General features: G+C 39.6%; 1 protein-coding gene across 3 annotated transcripts; it reads left to right on the top strand.

Annotated features, from left to right (window-relative positions):
* Window positions 1-1,507: 1,507 nt before the first annotated feature.
* NAA20 (N-alpha-acetyltransferase 20, NatB catalytic subunit) lies at window positions 1,508-19,567 on the top strand. Of its 3 annotated transcripts, XM_079783838.1 has the most exons (6): window positions 1,508-1,644; window positions 8,826-8,850; window positions 12,120-12,210; window positions 12,871-13,006; window positions 18,428-18,573; window positions 19,078-19,567. In XM_079783838.1, the coding sequence occupies exons 1-6, from the start codon at window positions 1,592-1,594 to the stop codon at window positions 19,161-19,163; spliced, it is 537 nt and encodes a 178-aa protein (XP_079639964.1). In that variant the 5' UTR covers window positions 1,508-1,591; the 3' UTR covers window positions 19,164-19,567. The 3 variants fall into 3 exon arrangements, with proteins under 3 accessions (XP_079639964.1, XP_079639965.1, XP_079639966.1); XM_079783840.1 differs by lacking the exons at window positions 1,508-1,644; window positions 8,826-8,850 and adding an exon at window positions 8,865-9,332 and having other exon boundaries at window positions 12,144-12,210; XM_079783839.1 differs by lacking the exons at window positions 1,508-1,644; window positions 8,826-8,850; window positions 12,120-12,210 and adding an exon at window positions 8,864-9,332.
* The last annotated feature ends 532 nt before the right edge of the window (window positions 19,568-20,099 follow it).

The following is a 20,099-nucleotide window of genomic DNA, read 5'->3' as shown; positions in this document are numbered from 1 at the left end:
ACAGGCGGAAGCTGAGCTCATAATGCCACATTCTGCCCTCCTGGTGCATCTGTAGTACCTGTGGGCAAGAGTTTGTAGTCCCAGGAACCTTTACACATATGCTTACATTCACATGCCTACATTGTTGAGGTTTTGGAAACAATGTCTGGAGCTGACCTCGGACCTTGGGACATCCTTCTTATGAGCCTACCTACTTCCCCAACTATCTGCCCTCTCCTCCTTCCATGCCTGGGCCACATGTCTGGGCAGGGGCCTGCTGAAGAGATCCCTATGAACCAACTTGGGCCCCAGGGCAGTTAGACTTTTAGGGCCTTAGAAGTGAGATTTGATCTTGAGGAGTCCTTTGGGTTGGTTTGACTTGTGCAGCCTGCCCCTCAAAACAACCTCAGTAGTTGCTTAGAAGGGGGTGAGGAGAAAGAACTTTCAAGAATGGGTGGAACATGTTCATTTCTTAGCCCCGGACCTGGGCCAATCAACATGGTGACAACCACTCCCCATGGGGCCATTGTGTGAGTACTGGAAATGTGGCTAGTGCCACTGATGAATGACATTTTCAACTTTAATTTAAATTTAAAAACTGATGTTCCATTATTTGAAAGCTCAGCATGATTGGAACTGTTTGCGTATGTGATCTATTTTTTTACCATACATTTTACATATAAATTTTATGAAATCTAAATACCAAACAAGTATTTCTTTTATTTTTACTTTTATTTCTTTTTTTCAGAGAGAGGAAGGGAGAGGGAAAGAAAGGGAGAAACATCCATTGGCTGCATGCACCCCTTACTGGGACCCAGCCCTCGGCAACCTGGACCTGTGCCCTGACAGGGAATCAAACCAGTGACCTCTTGGTGCATGGGACGATGTCAACCAACCGAGCCTCACCGGCCAGGGCCAGAACATGTATTTCTTATGACAATTTAGCTCCTGGATTGCAATATTTTGCAAATGTAAAATATACACATGATTTAAAAGACTTACGCAAAAAAAGGGAAAACATTCCATTAATAGTTTTTCTGTTGATTACATGTGAAATGGTAATATTTTGAATGTACTGGGTAAAATAAAATATATTATTAAAATTGATTCCACCTTTCTTTTTTTGTTTTTAAACATCGTATTATACAATTTGAGATTCTATACTAGGTTTGCATCTTTGGGATAGGACTCTCTGGACCATGAGAATCTTCCCATTTCCTGTCCACTTCTTTCCTTATTTACCAAGGGCACCCAAGTGATCCTGAACCCCGCTTTTCTGCTTTGGTTTCCTAATCCCTGCAGCTTTGTGTCTCCTTCCTAGGTGATTGCTTTATCCACGTTTTCCAGTCGCTCCCATGAAGGGGTTTCCAGCTTCTGAAGGATAGATAACCCTCTGGCCCTTACAGAGGTGGGCTGGCAATTCCTAACTGGCCGCTAGAGGGAGCTGCGTCGCTGCGTGGTTGCCGAGCAACTGGTGGCCCGGAAGAAGTTCTCCGCCTTCCCGAGGGGCGTTTGTTCGCTGGGATGACTTCCGGCTGGGCGGGCGCTCGCTGGATGACTTCCGGCGGGGCGGGCGAAGTTGCAGCGATTTCGCTTTGGCGGCGGCGGCGTAATGACCACGCTCCGGGCCTTCACCTGCGACGACCTGTTCCGCTTCAACAACATGTGAGTGAGATGCGCACTGGGCGAGCCTGGTGGCGGCTCCCCTTCCCCCGGGCCCGGGTCCGAGGAGTCAACCCCGCCCGGCCGCCGCTGGTGCCTCCCGGGGGGCTGCAGGGGCCGAGGCCAGGGCGGGGGCGGACGCACAGACTGCCCTGCTGACCTTGGCCGAGGCGCTCTAACTTCATCCCGCCGCCCCGCGTCCTCTCCGGTGGTTGTCAGGCTGCGCTGGGGCGGAGGTGGGGGCGGCCTGTGAGCCCTGGGCCGGCGCCCGGCCCTGCTGCCTCCGGGCCTGTGACCGGCTTCCTCTTGTCCTGGACACCCCACAAGTACTGGCCTGGAGGTCGTTGCGAGGTCAGCAGCTGATAGCTAGGTGTTCGATGCAGCCCACCTGGTGGTAGCGGGTAACGTGTAAAGGAGTGAAATGGCGAGGTGGTCAGGCACCCCGCAGCGGTTCCTCCCGCAGTCAGGGTGTGGCTTTGTACCCGTTCCTGGAGCGGCGCCCCCAGCCTGGACACCTTATTTCTGCTGTGCAGAGTCGGGGCGGGGGCATGCTGGTGGAGGCCCATTTGTTGCAGTTTCTTTCAATGCGAGTTGTCAGGATATGTGAACTTGCAGGTACCATTTCCCCCCTGAACAAAACATTTTTGTTATTTTTGAATTTATGAACGTTTAAAGAGTTGACAGTGTTACCTTGAACACCTGTGTAGACACATCAGCAGAATTCTACAGTCAACATTTTGCTACATTGGCTCCATTTGCTACATCCACCCAGTCATCTGTCCATTTATCCCACATTCATCCATCCATCCACCCGCTAATCCCACATCCACGTTTGAAAGATGGACAAAACGTTGATAATGATGAAGAAGGAAGTTCGGGAGAAGGAAGGGGGAGTTAAGGTGGGAAAGCTGAGGCGTGGCCGGATGAGTGTGCCCGGTAGGGGTGGGTCTCTAACTAAGTAGCCAGAGAGAAAGGGTGAAAGGACTTCTCCATGTTGAGGGGTTTACACTTGATCCTGTTGGAAGAACATTCTGTTTGAAGCCGCGTAACTAAGGCAGTTTGTGTGGAGCTCTCAGCGCTGGCACTGCAGTAACATTTAATCCTCACAGTTCTCTGCGTAGGTAGTCTCATTACCCCCATTTTAGGTATGTTTGGCACTGAGAGTTCAAGCGAATTGTCCCAGGTGTTAGGGCCTTGCAGTGAGAGTGAGTCAAACAAGGAATCTAATCCAAGGAGATTGGCTACAGCAGTGGTTCTTAAAGAGTGGTCCCTGGCCATTGGGAACATTTTGGAAATGCAGTTTCTCTGGTGTTTGAGAATCACTGCTCTGAAGCTGGAGCCCTTCAACACAGAGCTGTGTGGACTAGGAGGTGAGAACTCAACAAAGGCTTGGGTTTGGGTGGTTCAGGCCTGGGAGGTGAGAGTGTGCCTTAAAACTTCAAAAATAGCAAAGGCAAAGCCTCTTGGAGAATCAGTTTTAACTGAAAATCTGGGAGGGGACAACACTTGTATGTGAAGATGAGTCGAGGAGAAGGGAAATAAGCATGAGATGTGCAATAAAACATTAGATTTCAAAGAATCATTCAGTCTGATATGGCCTTTCATTGTATGTCACCAGAGGAACTCCGCTTCCTTCCCATTTTCTCCTGTTTTTCACTCTGATTAGGGCATTTCAGTAGAGAACTCTGAGAATCACAGGATTAGGGTGTTGCAGCAAGAACTGATAGCAGCAGTGGATGTAGGAACATTAGAATTAATTTAACAAATAGTTTATCCTTAGAAAATTATCTGCGTATCTACTTATGGAACCATACTAGTGAATGAAACAGGATAAAATATTATCTTTAGGGAATTTACATTTTAGAGGGGAAAACAAAATAAGAAAATACATGCAGAACTTAGTGTTCAGTACAAAGGAGATATGAGAGCAGTAAAGGGAAATAGGAGGTGAGTGAGGATTCACCTTTAGGTAGCGTGGTAGGGAAGGTGTCACTGAGAAATACCTAGGGAAGAGGCGGTGAGTCTTGTGGATGTTGGGGTCAGGGGAACTTCCAGGCAGAGAGAATAGTAAGTGCACAGATACCGTTCAGACAGAGTAGTCCAGTGTGGCTGGAGCAGAGCGAGTGGGAGTGGGAGGGGACTCGGTCACAGTCAAAGGGCTACATCTTGGAGAAGCCATCATAGGACTTGGGATTCTCTGTCAAGTGCACTGAAATACCCAGGTGGAGAACTCAGGTGGGCAGCTGGGCATGGAAGTGAATCTAAATCTCAAGTTTAGATTTGGGCTAACGATAGAAATTTGGGGGACCAACACTGTGTAGATGGTATTAAAACCAGGAGGCTAGTGCCATAAGTGCTGGAGTGAGTGCAGTAGAAAAAGGAGGCTCTGGGATGGTGCCCTAGGGCATCAAGTGTTGAGTGAAGACCTAGGGGCCCAGTGCGGTGGGAGGAAAACCTGATGGTGGGATCGTAGAAGCTGAGCAAGGGGAGTACTCAAGGTGGAAGGAGTGGGAACTATGTCAAGAGCTGCTGATGGCTAATTGTAAAGTAGGTTTGTACACTTCTTCCAGAGGGAGTGGAGAATTGCAGGAGCAGGGTCCAGGGAAGTGCCAGGTAGTGGGGTCTGCTTAACAGAACTCTAAGCATGGTTACAGGAGAACAAATGAGTAAGAGTTGAGTGGAGGGAACTTGCTGAAGCTTTGTTCTTACTGTTGTCTTTTCTTTGTGAAATAGGAAGCAGCTGAGATCCAGGAGGGGGTGTGGCCTGTTGGAGAGTTGAGGCAAGAGGAGAGAATGTGTTTAGAGCAGGTGATTCTCCAGGTGTGCAGGTGGTTCTCCGGGGCCCCTCAAGATTGTTTTGGGGGCTCTGCAAGGTCAGAGCTATTTTCATGATAACACGTAGATGGTTTTTTGCCTTTTGCACTCACATTCTCTCACAAGTGCATAGTGGAGTTTTCCAGATGTGTGATCTTACAACAGCAAGTATAACAGACAGATATAAGAATCCTGTCTTCTATTAGGCCAGACATTAAAAAGATCTGTAAAATTGTTAAAACAATGCCATTCTTGTCACTACATTTTATTTTTAAGTAAAGTGTTTTATTTTTTTCAAATACATCACACAACTTTATGGTAGATCTGGGGAAATGCATTATTTATAACTAGCGTTCCCATTGCAGGAAAAATCCTGCAATAGGGTTTCCTACTGCACTCTACCCGGCCCCGCCTGCTCTCCTCCCTTCTCCCCCTGCCCCGCCTTCTCCCTTCTCTGCCAGCCCGCCTGCTTTTCTCCCTTCTCCCCCAGCCCCGCCTGCTCTCCTTCCTTCTCCCCCAGCCCCGCCTCCATTCCTCCCTTCTCCTCCCCCCAGCTTGCTTGCTTCTCTGCAGCTTTGCTCCCTTCTGCAGCTCTTGGCTTCTTTCTCCGATGTCATGATATGCAAATTAGCCGCCATCTTGGTTGGAGTAATTTGCATACTCATCCTGATTGTTTGGTGGGAGTGGCTTGGCTGGTGGGCGTGGCTTGGGTGTAGCAAAGGTGCGGTCAATTTGCATATTTGTCTATTATTAGGTAGGATACATGGTGAAATAATTTATTTTTAGCAATATAATTACATATGAAGAATATAAGTGTGGATGCTCCCAAAGCAACACCATCCTAGTCCCTAGAGTTTGGCTGATTGTCCTTGCCTTCACACTGCTAGTTCAGGTAACACCACAACTGAACATCACTTTCTTTCTACTTCACAATTCTCTCTCTGTGTTAATAACATTGGCAAGTTCATACAGAAAAATACAAGAAAAATGGCTTTTAAAAATTTATTGCTCTAGTAAAGTAATTTAATCATTAAGTCTATTACCAGTATAATAAATGTCTGTCTTCTAATTGGTTTTTAATGAAAAAAGTTCATTGTTATATTTCAGAGGAAGTGCTGAGCACAGTGTTAGCCCATAACAGGCAGTTGGTATTACTCTCCCTTGCCCATAAGTGGTGTTCATCTTTATAGCAAGGGTCTTTCTACACAGCAGCACAACCAAAGTGGTCAGTGTCTTTATTCACCCTCCCACCAAGAGAGGGACTGATCATGCCTGAAAGACCTTTTCTACTTTTAAGCTTTGGTGTTCATTTTAACTTGATTTTACTTTTAAAAACATTAAATTTATTGGGGTAACATTGGTTAATAACATTACATAACTTTCAGGTGTACAGCATTTGACACCTGTGTATTCTAGGGTGTGCTCTCCATCTGAAGTCTTCTTCTATTATCCATGTTTGACCCCCTTTACCCACTTCACCATCACCCCATCCCACTTCTCCTCTGATAACCACCATTCTGAAATCTATATCTATGATATTCTGACTTTTATTTCATTTAGCATAATATTCTCTAGAGTTCACCTGGGTTGTCACAAATGGCAGTATTTCATTTCTTTAAGATGAATAGTATTCCATTTTACATATATACCACATCATCTTTGTCCAGTCATTCATCAGAGGATACTTAGGTTGTTTCCATGTCTTAGCTATTGTAAATAATGCTGCGTTGAAAATACTTGATGTAAAAGTATTTTTATATTTTTTGGATAAATACCCAGAAGAGTAATTGCTGGATCATATGATAGTTCTGGTCTTAGTTTTTTGAGGACTTTTTTGTTTTCTATAGTAGATGTACTAATTTACCTTCCCACCTACAGTATACAAGCGTTTCCTTTTCTCTATATCCTCCAACATACATTTTTTGTTTTATAATAGCCATTCTTACAGGTATGAGGTGATAGCTCATTGTGGTTTTAATTTGCATTTCCCTAATTAGTTATATGTGTGTCTTCCTGGGAAAAGGTCTATTCAGGTTCTCTGCCCATTTTTATTGGATTATCTTTTTGTTGTTGAGTTTTACGAGTTCTTTATATCTTCTCCCATTTGGTTGGTTTCTTTTGCTTTGCAGATGTTTTTAGTTTGATGTAGTCCCATTAATTTCTTTCTGCTTTATTTCACTTGCATTTGGGATCAAATTCAGAAAAACATTTCTGAGACCAATGTCCATAAGTTTAGTTCCTATGTATTCTTCTATGTATTTTTTTTATTTCAGGTCTTACATTCAAATATTAATCCATTTTGAATTAATTTTGTGTATGATGTAAGATAGTAGTTTAGTTTCTTTCATTCTTTTGCATATTGCTGTCCAGTTTTCCCAACACCATTTCTTTTTCCATTGTATATTCTTGGCTCCTTTGTCAAAAATTATGTATATGTATGTGTATATGTATATGTATGTGTGTGTGTATATATGATCTCTGAACGCATAATTATCTGGCCACTCAGTGTATTTGTATCTCAAATGGGTACCAAAAGTATTCTAGACTTTTGCTGGAGATCAACCACCTATTTGCCCTGAGCTTTCTATTAGCCAGTGCAAAGGGGAAAACTGATCAGGTGCACGATTTATAGTATCAAATAAATGAGGTACTCAAGAGAAGTACATATGCTAAATGTCCGGTCGTCCAGTTGGCTTTTCAACCAATCAAAGCATAATCTATATATATAAAAAGCCAGTGACCAGAATGCCGGAACGACCAGTTGCTATGACACCCACTGTGGCCAGCGAACCGGCCCGATCCGGTGGGGTTGGGGGGGGGGCGGCCAACCTCTTGCGGTCCCTTCCCCCAGCCGGCCCCATCCCTATCCGCCTCCTCCCACCCTGATCGGGGGGTAGGGCCAGCGGCCAACCTCTCACAGCCCCTCCCCCTAGCCGGCCCCACCCCTAATCAGCCCACCCCACCCCAGTCAGCCCGCAGACCCTCCCCCCGGCCGGCCCTGCCCCAACCTCCTGCAGTCCCTCCCCCCTGCCCGGCCCCACCCCATATTGACCCCCCCCCTACCCCCATCAGGGGCAGGGACAGCGGCCCACCACCCACAGCCCCTCCCCACAGCTGGCCCCACCCCTAATCGGACCCCCCACCCCAATCAGGGGCAGGGCTTGCTGGCCCACTGTCCATAACCCCTCCCCACGGCTGGCCCGGCCCTGATCGGACCCCAATTGGGGTGGGCCGGCCGGCCAACCTCCCACTGAACCTCACCCATGCACGAATTCCTACACTGGGTCTCCAGTATGTTAATGATATGCTAAGGCTGCTCAACCACTCGCTATGATGTGCACTGACCACCAGGGGGCAGACGCTCCAACTGGTAGGTTAGCTTGCTGTTGGGGTCTGGCCGATTGGGACTGAGCGAGATGGGCCAGACATGCCCTCCCACAGTCCTTCCCCGGCCTCGATTGTGCACCTGTGGGGTCCCTCGGCCTGGCCTGCGCCCTCTCTCAATCCGGGACCCCTTGGGAGATGTCTGAGAGCCAGTTTCGGCCCGATGGCAGAACAACCGGTTGCTATGATGCGCACTGACCACCGGGGGCAGACACTCTGCAGTAGCTGCCCCCTGGTGGTCAGTGCACTCCCACAGGGGGAGCACTGCTCAGCCAGAAGCCGGGCACCCGGCTGGCGAGCACAGCGGCGGTGGTGGGAGCCTCTTCCATCTCCGCAGCAGTCGGACATCCCCCGAGGGCTCCTGGACTACGAGAGGGCACAGGCTGGGCTGAGGGACCCCCCCTTCCTGAGTGCACGAATTTCATGTCTGGGTCTATTTCTGGGCTCTCAGTTCTGTTCCATTGGTTTCTGTATCTGTGTTTCTGCCCGTACCATACTATTTTGATATTGTAGTTTTATAGTATTGTTTGAAGTCAGGGAGTGTGATACTTCCAGCTTTGTTAATTTGTCACAGGATTACTTTGGCTATTGGGGGTCTTTTGTGGTTACATACAATTTTTTTTAAAAGTTTATTCATGCGAAATGGGTGAAGGGGGTTAAAAGGTACAAAACTTTCAGTTATAAAATAAGTAAGTCATGGGTATATAATGGATAGTATGGTGAGTATAACTAATAATACTGTATTGCATACTTAAAAATTGCTAAGCGAGTAGATCTTAAAAGTTCTTATTACCACAGTAACATTTTTGCAACTATCATTTTGCAATATGGCCATTAGGTAATTTAAACCATCCTCCTGAGCCCTAAAGTTGGTTTTAAAGTGGATTTTGCATGTTTTGATTTCCCTGTGCATATTATTTTTAATGGGCTTATTTAAACTGGTTTTGTAAACACTGCTTACTACTGTCATTTCTCATTTCTTTCAGTAACTTGGATCCACTTACAGAAACTGTATCCTTTTTTTAAAAAAGTTAAATGAAGGCTTACTAAAAAGAAAAAAGAGAAACAAAGAAAAGAAAATAGACCAGTACTGAAAAACTTGAAAGCCTTAGATCAGGAAACATCATAAGAAACACTGAAAACAATTTAAATAAACTGGGAAGAAGATCTGTCTTAAAACCTGCCTAACAAGCTGCTAATATAGTGACCTCATAAATGTGTAACAATACAGCTACCCTGCCCAGCTTCCCCTCGGTAGTATGGGTGTACACAACAGAAAGTAGCGAGTTCAGCAAGATGGGTTATTTTTGTGTGTTGTGAATGAAGTCTGGAAATGACGAGCGGGTGGTGGTTTCACATAGTCACCAGACACCAGGTTCTGCACTTGAACCGCTCTGCCATTCCCAGGGTGGCCTTGGCCTTCCTATCCCATGGCTGCCAAAGCAAACAGCATCACATCCATGTTCCTGGCAGGAGGATCAACAGAAGGGAAGGTAAAAATACCGTTCACTGTATTTTGTTGGTCAGTACCTGCCTCACTTATGTAGCTGTAAGAGTCCCAGAATGTGCCTACTTTAATTAAATTGGGGCTTATTACTAAAGTGAAGAGAGGATTTGGGGTAACAATGAGCAGTATCATGTTCCCCAATAGAAAGACGGACAAAGACGTGTGAAGATAGGGTGCTCTGGATTATGTCACACTAACGAACAACCCCCACATCCTGAGTGGCTTAAAACACAAAGTTGGATTTCTGGGTTATCCATGTCCACTGCAGGGTAGGGAAGGGGGTAATATTAATTGATCATTTAATAAAAGAGGCCATATAAGAGGCTAGTGAACATATTAGGAGTTCAGTCTTGCCAGTCAGAAGACATAAATTACAACCAAAATGTGATGTTTTGCTTAATAAAAATATCTAGAATTAAAAAACTCAGTGCTGATAAGGGCGAGGTTACAGGAACATTCTCATAAATTGCTAGTGATGGCATAAACTGCAATCATTTTTTGGAAGTCACTTGGGCAATGTAATTTTTAAAAATTTTTATTTTATTGATTTCAGAGAGGGAGGGAGAGAAACATTAATGATGAGAGAGAATTGCCTACTGCATGTCCCACACTGGGGATCGAGCCCTCAATCCTGGCATGTGCCCTAGACCGGAATCAAACCAGGGACCCTAGGCTGACACTCTATCCACTGAGCCAAACCGGCGAGGGTGGCAATGTAATTCTTAATAATTCCAATTCCTAGAAGCAGAAAATAATAAGCCAGAGAGGCAGTTATGTCAGGGCATGACAAACTTAAGGTGCAAGAGCCAAGTTTGCACACTGCCTGTTTTTATAAATAGTTTTACTGGGACAAAGATATACTAATTTTCTATTATCTATGGTCTTTGTCCCTGGCCTTCACAGTTTGAGTAGTTGCAACAGAGACCATATGGACCACACAGCCTAGAATATTTACTGTCTGGCCCTTTACAGAAAATGTTTGTTAACCCCTTAGTTATGTCATTACAAAAATATTTATTGCTGTTATTAAAAATTGGGGATAACATTCATTCACAGCAATAAGGAAATGACTAAATTTATCTCTATTCATAAAGGATTTTAAAAAGTTTGAGAAAGTGGCAACCACCCAGACATCCACTGTCAAGAGATAATATATTTAAATTGTCTTTTCACACAGTGGAATACTATACAGCAGTAAAAACTAATGGTAGGACGTTTTATTATTTTTAGTTTTAATAGGCTACATTATCAAAAACACAGTTGAGTGGGAAAAGCAAAAAAAAAGAAACTCCAAAGTTTTCATTTATATTTTAAAAACTATGACCTATTAAAGACCTTTCCATGTTTAAAAAAAGTAAAAGGATTTTGAATGACACAAAATTTTCACCACAAAGGGAAAGTATTAGAGTGCATATCAACTTACATGGTTTGCTTCCAGTTACCTGTAAAGTGTACAGTAAAAGTCTCATAATCCAGGTGAAGCCATATTTGAAAGTAACCTACCAGCTCCTAGTGATTGATGAGTGGGCACATTGGAGGAGAGACAGTTATGGTTGTATTTTAAGGCTGCATGGTAGGAAGACTGGCTGGCCTGTCATTTTAGGGGTTAAGTTTGAAGAGTATTGAAAATAAAGTTTGTCCTTCAGAGGAGAGTTTGAAGAATTTACTAAACAGGTTTTCCAGGAACTTAAAAAAAAAAAATGATTGATGATGTCCCTTCATAGAATTGCATCAGCAAGTTGACATTAAGGAGAAATATAGGAATGAGCACATATTAATAAGGAGAACAGGACTGAAGAGTTAAGTAAAGAGCATTCACTCTTTTTTTTTTTTTTAAATATATTTTTTATTGATTTTTTACAGAGAGGAAGAGAGAGGCATAGAAAGTTAGAAACATCGATGAGAGAGAAACATCGATCAGCTGCCTCTTGCACACCCCCTACTGGGGATGTGCCCGCAACCAAGGTACATGCCCTTGACCGGAATCGAACCTGGGACCCTTGAGTCCGCAGGCTGACCCTCTATCCACTGAGCCAAACCGGTTTCGGCAAAGAGCATTCACTCTTAAGTCATCTTTTATTTGCATAACTAGAAATGGAGAATTTAAGTCAGTGGAAGAGAAAACTGGATAATTGCTAAGTTGCCTCTGGAAGTACTTAATTTTTGTTTTGTTTTCCAAGATAAACAGTTTATTATAGAGAGAAAAATTTCTCATCCAAAAATATAGAAATCTGTACACCTCTGCCACAGTTGATACACATGAACTGTACAAATTTACACCAGTTCATAATTTACCAAATAAAAAACAACTAGAAAGTACTTCGTTTTAAAGTTATTTTCAGTCTCAGAGCTGAAGCTAAAGTAGTCATTAATTTTCCAGTACAATTATGGAAAAATAAACATACTGAGCATCTATGTATGAAGCGCCAGGGATAGAGTAAACATTACTCATAGTTTAAGAGAGGACAGATTTTAAACAAGAATATCCAGTGAGGATAAGTGCTATGCAGAGATTTAGATACAATGAGTCCTGGTTCAGTTTCCTGTTGGATGGTGAGGTCTCCATTCACATTTGAGGTGGTATGTTCAGGTACATTGTTAAAAAATTAGTGCTAACCTAAATATTTCCTGTAATGATACGATTATAGAAAATATACATATATAGAGCTGGGGATAAAGTAACAATATACTTATTAAGGGGAACTTTCTTTATCCCTTTTATGAAGAACTTGTTACTGCCCATGGCTCTTCACACTCCTTAACAAGACTCTAGTATGGGATTCCTTTTTATTTACAGTATCTTGCCCATTGGCCAGAGTATTTCATTGTTGCAGAGGCACCTGGTGGAGAGTTAATGGGCTATAGTAAGTATAATACCACCAGTACTGTTTTGGATAGGGAGTTAAGATTTTAATATGGGTTTAAGCTGGTTTAGAATGATAAAGAATTGAAAGTATAATCACAATGTCTATAATTTATTTCCTTTTAACCATTAGAAACTCAGTGATCCTTTCTATGTTAGGCATTATGCTAGGTCCAGCTGATATAGCAGGGAACCAACCAAACACGGTCTCAGTCTTCTTGGATCTTTCAAACTATATATATGTTAAGTTTCTACATAGTTTATTTGACACATAATACAAAGATTATAGCATCTTCATTGAGTAGCACTGTTAACAAAAACTTAGCTATGGATTGTCTCAGTTATGTATACATATACCTATGTGAAATGTAGGTATTTTTAAAAATACATATTCTGGTTCTGTGTTCAAAATCAGTTATGTTTTTAGTATATCATTTCTTTAAAAAAAAAAACTTTCTAATTCCAATTCTACCACTAGATTTAGCATGACATTTACAAGTGAAATTAAAATAAAAGCACTATTAACCATTAGGTAGATGACTTTAAGATTTAAAAACTAAAAGTTTGTCATTAGTGTCCTTTATAATAAAAATGTACCAAACAGTAATTCTATATGTGTAAACCCCTGTGTTTATTAATGAATGCAATCTTTTGTTGGCAGTTATGGGTAAAGCAGAAGGCTCAGTTGCTAGGGAAGAATGGCATGGGCATGTCACAGCTCTGTCTGTTGCCCCAGAATTTCGACGCCTTGGTTTGGCTGCTAAACTTATGGAGTTATTAGAGGAAATTTCAGAAAGGTGAGATCTTTTTTTTCTAATAATAATTTATGAACCATGATCATTTGATTTTTCTCTATGTGAACATTTATAAGACTTTTTTCCTTCAGGCTGAGTAAATATAATGCATTACAACTTACAGAAGTTTCATTTTTAGCCTCCAGTAGTCCTTACAACAATTCTGTAACATATTTATAATGGTATTATTGTCCCTGTTTTGCCACTGAGGAAAATTAAAGCAAAATAAGTGACTTGCCACAGGCTTATAAGCTGGGTAATTGGTGGAATCAAATACTAGCCCTCAGAGTTTTTTTTACTGCTCTTGCCACTATGGGAGATATTCCCATATTCTTTGTTAACATTGCCCTTGGCATCTTAATGATTTTTTCACAGTGCCCCTTGGCCAAAAGGGAAACAATTGATTCTTAAGCAGTTATGCCCTGATTAATACATATTTATGGCCTAAAAAACTAGTAGCTATTTAGAAAAAAAAAAATTGAAAGAAAAAATATTTTTATTTTATTGTTAAATAATTATGGTTATCAACTAATGAGATGTGTGCTCTTGTTGGGTATTGTATTCCTTTTCAAACCCTGGAAATGGATTGATACAACCACCTGCATTCCTGTTTCACATTGGTTTTCATGTGGTACTTTATTTTTTTAATCATAGAAACTACCCAAAATCTGGCTTCATAAAGGTAGTCATCAAAAGGAATGTAACATGATGTAATGTTGTATTTTTGAATTACATCAAAAGAGTAGTTTGTTAGTGTCTGATATGTAAGGTTTATTTGTGTTTTCCCCGAATATTTGAAATATCTTATAGCACCTGAGTTTTAGGCACCTTGGGGCGCCCTGGAGCAGTTTGGGAAACTGCCAACATTATGGCTTTTTTTATTTTATTGATTTTTTACAGAGAGGAGGGGAGAGGGATAGAGTGTTAGAAACATCGATCAGCTGCCTCCTACATACCTCCCACTGGGGATGTACCCCAACCGAGGTACATGCCTTTGACCGGAATCGAACCTGGGACCTTCCAGTCCGCAGGCCGACACTCTATCCACTGAGCCAAACCAGTTAGGGCAACATTATGGCTTTTTAAAAAAAGACCTATTGTATATATTAAACATCCTCATTAAGGGAGATTAAAGAGAGAACCCCTCCTGCCAACCCATTCTAGAAGAGATAATATGTGTATAAGTTAAACCAGATGTCAAGCTGCCATTTCCCCCTTTACTCTAAATGCTTAAAAGTATATATAAAGGGAATAGCTGCTGAGAAGCACTCGGCTTTACACTTAATTAATGAGATAAGTTTTAAAATAACCCTGGCTTGAAAATGCTCCTAGCCAAGTTGGTGGCAAGAGGAACTCAAGCTCATTCAGAGAAGAGAGGAAATAGTGTTAGCCAAAAAGGAAATCAACTCTAGTCCCTAAGAATACCTAAGATTTAAGTGATCTTTATTTGTATGGATGTGTGTGCATATACCAATATCCATCCATACATACATGTATATACATGTATACATTAAAAATAGAAACAGTATGTAACTTCAAACAAGTAGGGAAAAAATAGAATGACAAATCACTTCAAAAGAAGAAAGAAAAAGGCAATTAAAATAACATAAAAAACATGAATTAAGATGGTAGCTGTTAAGTATTTTCACTAATTACAACAGTAAATGTTAATAGACTAATGAGTCCAATTAGTCCAATAATTGAGGACATTATGCTAAGTGAAATAAGCTAGTTACAGAAAGACAAATACTGCACGATCCCACTTACATGAGGTATCTAAGAATGGAATGGTGGTGGCCACGGGCTGGGCATATGGGGAAGTAGAGAGTTACTAATCAGCATAAAGTTTCAGTTAAACAAGATGAAAAAGCTCGAGTCTGCTATACAGCATTGTACCTGTAGTCAGCAATAATGTATTGCACATTCACAATTTATTAAGATCTCATGTTGTGTTATGAGATAAAATTGAAAAGGAAAATAAAATGGAAAAAAAAGGAGATTGTTAGGACTCTATTTACAGGAAATATGTGTAAAGATTAGATATAGAAAGATTGAAAGTAAAGAAATTTTTTAAATTATACAAATTCTAATCAAAAGACAGCTGGTATACTTAAATAAACAATTGTCACAGTAATTACCAGCTTAAAGAGTCACTGCATATTGATAAAAGACTTAATCCGTCAGGAAGATGTAATAATAAAATTATTTACATACTCAGTGACATACATTCTAAGTAAAAATGCAACACTTGGCAAAACTACATTGAGAAATAGACAAATCATCACCATAATGGGAGACCTAAACATGTGTCTTTCTAATTAATAGGACAATAAGACAAACTGATTAAGGATATAGAACAGGGGTCTACAAATTTTTTTCTGGGCCAAATAGTAAATATTTAGGCTTTGTGGGCTACCTAAGGTCTTCTATGTCTGTATGTGTGTATATAACAATCCTTTAAAATTGTAAAAAAAATTCTTAGTTTGAGAGCAACAAAAAATAAGTTGTGAGCTAACCTCTGACTTCAAAAATTTCAATCAGTAGCCAAAAATCTTTCCACATAGAAAACTATGGCTTTTCCGGCAAAAATTTTTACCATTCTAATTAAGGAATAATGACTATAAGTTCAATTTTTCATAAAGATGGAACATTCTTCAACTTTTTTTAATGCTAGGATAACCTTGATAATAAAATCTGACAAGAATTAGAAAGGAAAATTTGAGGGACATCTCATTATACAGGCAGAAATCCCAGTAAAATCTTAGTAAAATGATTCAGCAATTCATAAAGAGGATGCTATATCAAGGGAAGGTTATTTTAACATTAGAAAATCTGTAAATATATTCCACCACTGTAATACATTAAAGGAGAACTATTATTTAAGTAAATGCAAAAAATGCTTTGATAAAATTCAATATTCATTCATGATTAAAAACTTGATCAAACTAAGAAATAGAAGGGGAGAACTTCCTTAAACTGAAAAGGGTATTTGAAAAAAAACTGTAGTAAATATTGCTGGTGATGCATTGCAAGCTTTCCTTTTAAAATCTGGGACAAGACACCTATAGTCAGCCCCTCTTTAGTAATATACTAGAAATACTAGACAGTGCCAGTAAACCAAGAAAAATTAAGAGGATTGGAAAAGACAAACTTACTTTGCCAAGATAAGATTGTGCAGATAGGAAACTCATTAAGAAGCTACAAGTAAATGTTCAGACCAGTGATTTTCAACCTTTTTCATTTCATGGCACATATTAAACTAACTACTAAAATTCTGTGGCACACAAAAAAAATATAATTTTGCAGATCTGACAAAAAAAAGTGTAATTTTGATTCATTCATACCAGATGGCTATTGTTGTGTTGGCTGTTGCTATTGTTTGACAATCTAAGGGAAAAGATGTCAGTGTCCCTGACTAAAAGTCAGGTATTGCATGTTTTAAAAATTCTTTGAGTACACCAGTGTGCCATTTTTAACATCAGTATAAAATCAATTGATTTCTATACAAATGATAAGATTTAGAAAAAGATGCTATTTGCATTGGCATCAAAATGCATTAAACCTTTAGGAAAAAAAATCTAATAAAAGCTGCAAGATCTCTGAAGTTGATGAAACTTAATTAAATATGATCCATCTAAATAAGTGGTTCCCAACATGGGGCAATTTGATTTTTATGGAAGGCAATTCAAGAATGAGTTATTAACACTGAATTTTTTGCATTTTTTATGGTTCTGGGGGCCTCATATACAGTATATAAATATATATTGTGACATTTATGCATTTCAGTTGTTATATGTTTTGAAACTTTATTTGCTATTTTTTCATATCACTTCATATTTTTTTTTTAACAATTTCTTAGTGATTTCTTCCTCAGTACTTCAACTGTCCTTTTGTTCTTTTATTTTTCTCTTTCATGGATGCAAGTTAATGGCCTTTAAGGCTTCCTCCACATGAATAAGAGTTCACTTTTTGAATAATAAGAATTATATGTCACAGGAGGGGCATCAGGATTTTAGAGATTTTTAGGTGGGGCATGCCAAAAAAAGGTTGGAAACCACTGTTCTAAATGCAGAGATAAACCACAGTGCATAAAGGAATTAATATAGCAAACCGGTAATTGGTTCAAGAAGCCCATGTAATTGCAGTAAAAAAATCTCAGGTATTTTTTTGTGGGACTTACATTGATTCTGAAACGTATAGAGGAATGGTTAGGAGTCTAAAAGAGGCAATGTATTCCTGAACAACAAAATAGGCGGATTTGCCCTTTAAATATCGTAGATATTAACCTGTAATGAGTAAGACTGACTGTGTGTTTGGACTGGAGTAGTTGTCTAGAGCAGTGGAATAGAATGAGAAACAGATCCAGGAATACATGAATTTTTACATACCTCAGAGGAGGCCATTGTCTTGAGTGATGAAAGAATACACTTTTCAGTAAAAGTGGTGGCACAATAGGATATCCATATGGGGAAAAAAATTTTCCCAGATTGCCATCTTACTATGTACAAATCAGTTCCACATTTATTAAAAACCTAGATGTGAAAAGCAAAATTAACAAGCCCTTTGGAGTTAATATAGGAGAGCATCTCCCTAAGCTCAAGGTAGAAAAGAACTTCTGAAACAAGCCATAAAAAATGCTGTGAAGGAAAAGTTCATATATTCAAGTTCATTGAAGTGATTTTGTTCATCAAAGGATACATAAGGATAATGACAAGACTAGCCACAAACTGGAAAAAGATACGCAAATTGGAAAAAAGATTTGTTACATCCTTTACACAATGTTGAATATCCAGAATACATAGCAAACTATAGCATAGGGAAGGAAAAAGAAAAATGTGTCGGAGACCAATAGAGACTTCAGAACAAGAATTCTAAATGGCTAGCAAAAATATATTCAGCCTTGTTAGTCATCCAAAATGCCAATTAATATCCCTGAGATACTATTATACTGTAAGATCTTTAAACATAAAGTCTGATGCCAAAAGCCTTGGTAATATGGTACTGGAGTCTGACCCATTTCTGTAGGAGTTTAAGGGGAACAGCAAGTTGAGAAACAGACATGATTTAACAAGGTGAAGAAGTGTGCACCCCCACGAGCCATCGATGACACTTCTAGCTGTAGACTTGCGTATTGTATGACTAACTGGTAAAATGAACATGTCAATTACTATGACATAAAACACACAGTAATTTTGAAATATTAATATGTAGACAGTCATATTTTTATGCAGTGAAATAGTTATAAATCCTTAGCGAAATTTTTTTAAAAAATTGATTTATGATGGAATCATCTGCAAGGTCCTATTACTGCCATTCTATGGGAAGTAGTCAAAGTAAAAGCAAGTATTGTTTTTAAAAATACATGTATCTATTTTTTTCTATGGTTTCTCACACTAACATTTTCCTTTCTTTTTTAAAAAAAAGAAAAGGTGGATTTTTTGTTGATCTCTTTGTAAGAGTATCTAACCAAGTTGCAGTCAACATGTACAAGCAGTTGGGCTACAGTGTGTACAGGACGGTCATAGAGTACTATTCAGCCAGCAACGGGGAGCCCGACGAGGATGCTTATGGTAAGCTGCCTTCTCTGGCAAAATCCCAAAGAGAAAGCTGAACATTTACATTCATTCTACAGACTGAAATACCTGATTATTTTAATAAACTTAAAAGAATCATATCTGTTGGACTTAATACTTTAAATTCAATCTGTAATATTTAAATTTCCTTTAACCTGCCTTTAGGAACCTACCACTAATTAGCTTATATTAACTAACCAATGGCTAGTTACTATGTTATTGTCTTACTATGTTACTTTAAGATTTTATTATGTTATTTTACTAAGATTCTGTCAAAAGGACATTTGTATGAAGAGCTGAATCCCAGTTGGGCGTTGGTTATTAGCTTCTGGTTACGGTGATTGAGTCTCATTTGTATAAAGACATTTCCCTTAGATTCTGGTGCATGTGGGGATAAGGGGCAAAACCTCTTATGGGAACTTTTCCTGTACACTTTAAATTTGATATAAAAATGTTTTGAAATTTGGGTACTTACTTAAATTAAATTTTGCTTCCTAACAGATATGAGGAAAGCACTTTCCAGGGACACTGAGAAGAAATCCATCATACCATTACCTCATCCTGTGAGACCTGAAGACATTGAATAACCATGGGCAGTGGTTCTTAGGTTGATGCTCCAGATATTTTATGGACAATATTATTTTCATTGGATGCCATTAGAGTTCTGTTTGAGAAAAGTACTCATTTAGACCTTAAAGACTTCAAGAAAATATTTTAAATTCTTTGTTTCCAGGTAGCACCAGCATACCTATTAAAGCTGTCCACTGTAATAAAATTCAATCAGAAAGGCAGCTACGTCAGATGGAAACATTCTATCATAGTTTATAATATTCACTATATGCTAGGAGGAAAAAAGCCCCAATCTCCTCCTAAATTCTATGCCTGAGAACCACTGCTGCATATATAAAATTTTTTTTTTAATTTTGTATTGAACTATTGATTGAAGCTTTAAAACCATATATGAAATATTAAATCTAAGATGTATAATAAAGTACACTGTTGACTCTGTTTTTTGAAAGTTGATAAAACTAAAGATTGAGAAAGCATCATTTAGGATATGATGCTTCTCTTATTTATATATAAAACATTTTAAAAATGCACACTTGAAACAGTCCCTGACCAGCACACTTAAGCTTCCTTATTTCAAAATAAATTCTTCCCAGTTACTTGTTTTAATACTGTTAGTTCTAGATCCTTTTCGTATCTCATACATATTTTGCTTAAATCATGCCTTTCAAATTATAAAAGGATGTTGAGGTTTATTTAAAGGGGAAAAAGAACCTAATTCCTAAAGGCCATGTAACTAGATCATAAGCCAAAAACATACTTTCATGTGTAGTTTTCATCACCTGTAATATCTGAAAACATGGAGTAAGAGAAGTAGCTAAAGCAAACCCCACAGAAATGATTATTTAAAAGCTGTTACTTTTGAAAGGACTTATTTTGGTAGAGTTGAAAGAGTGAACAAGAAATGAATCCTTTACGTTCTGTTAGAGAATAACTTTTTCCGTCATGCATTACAC

Source organism: Cnephaeus nilssonii (genome assembly GCF_951640355.1).
Source record: "Cnephaeus nilssonii genome assembly, chromosome: 11".
NCBI classification, from domain to species: Eukaryota; Metazoa; Chordata; class Mammalia; order Chiroptera; family Vespertilionidae; genus Cnephaeus; species Cnephaeus nilssonii.
This window is presented reverse-complemented; position numbering and strand designations above follow the sequence as displayed.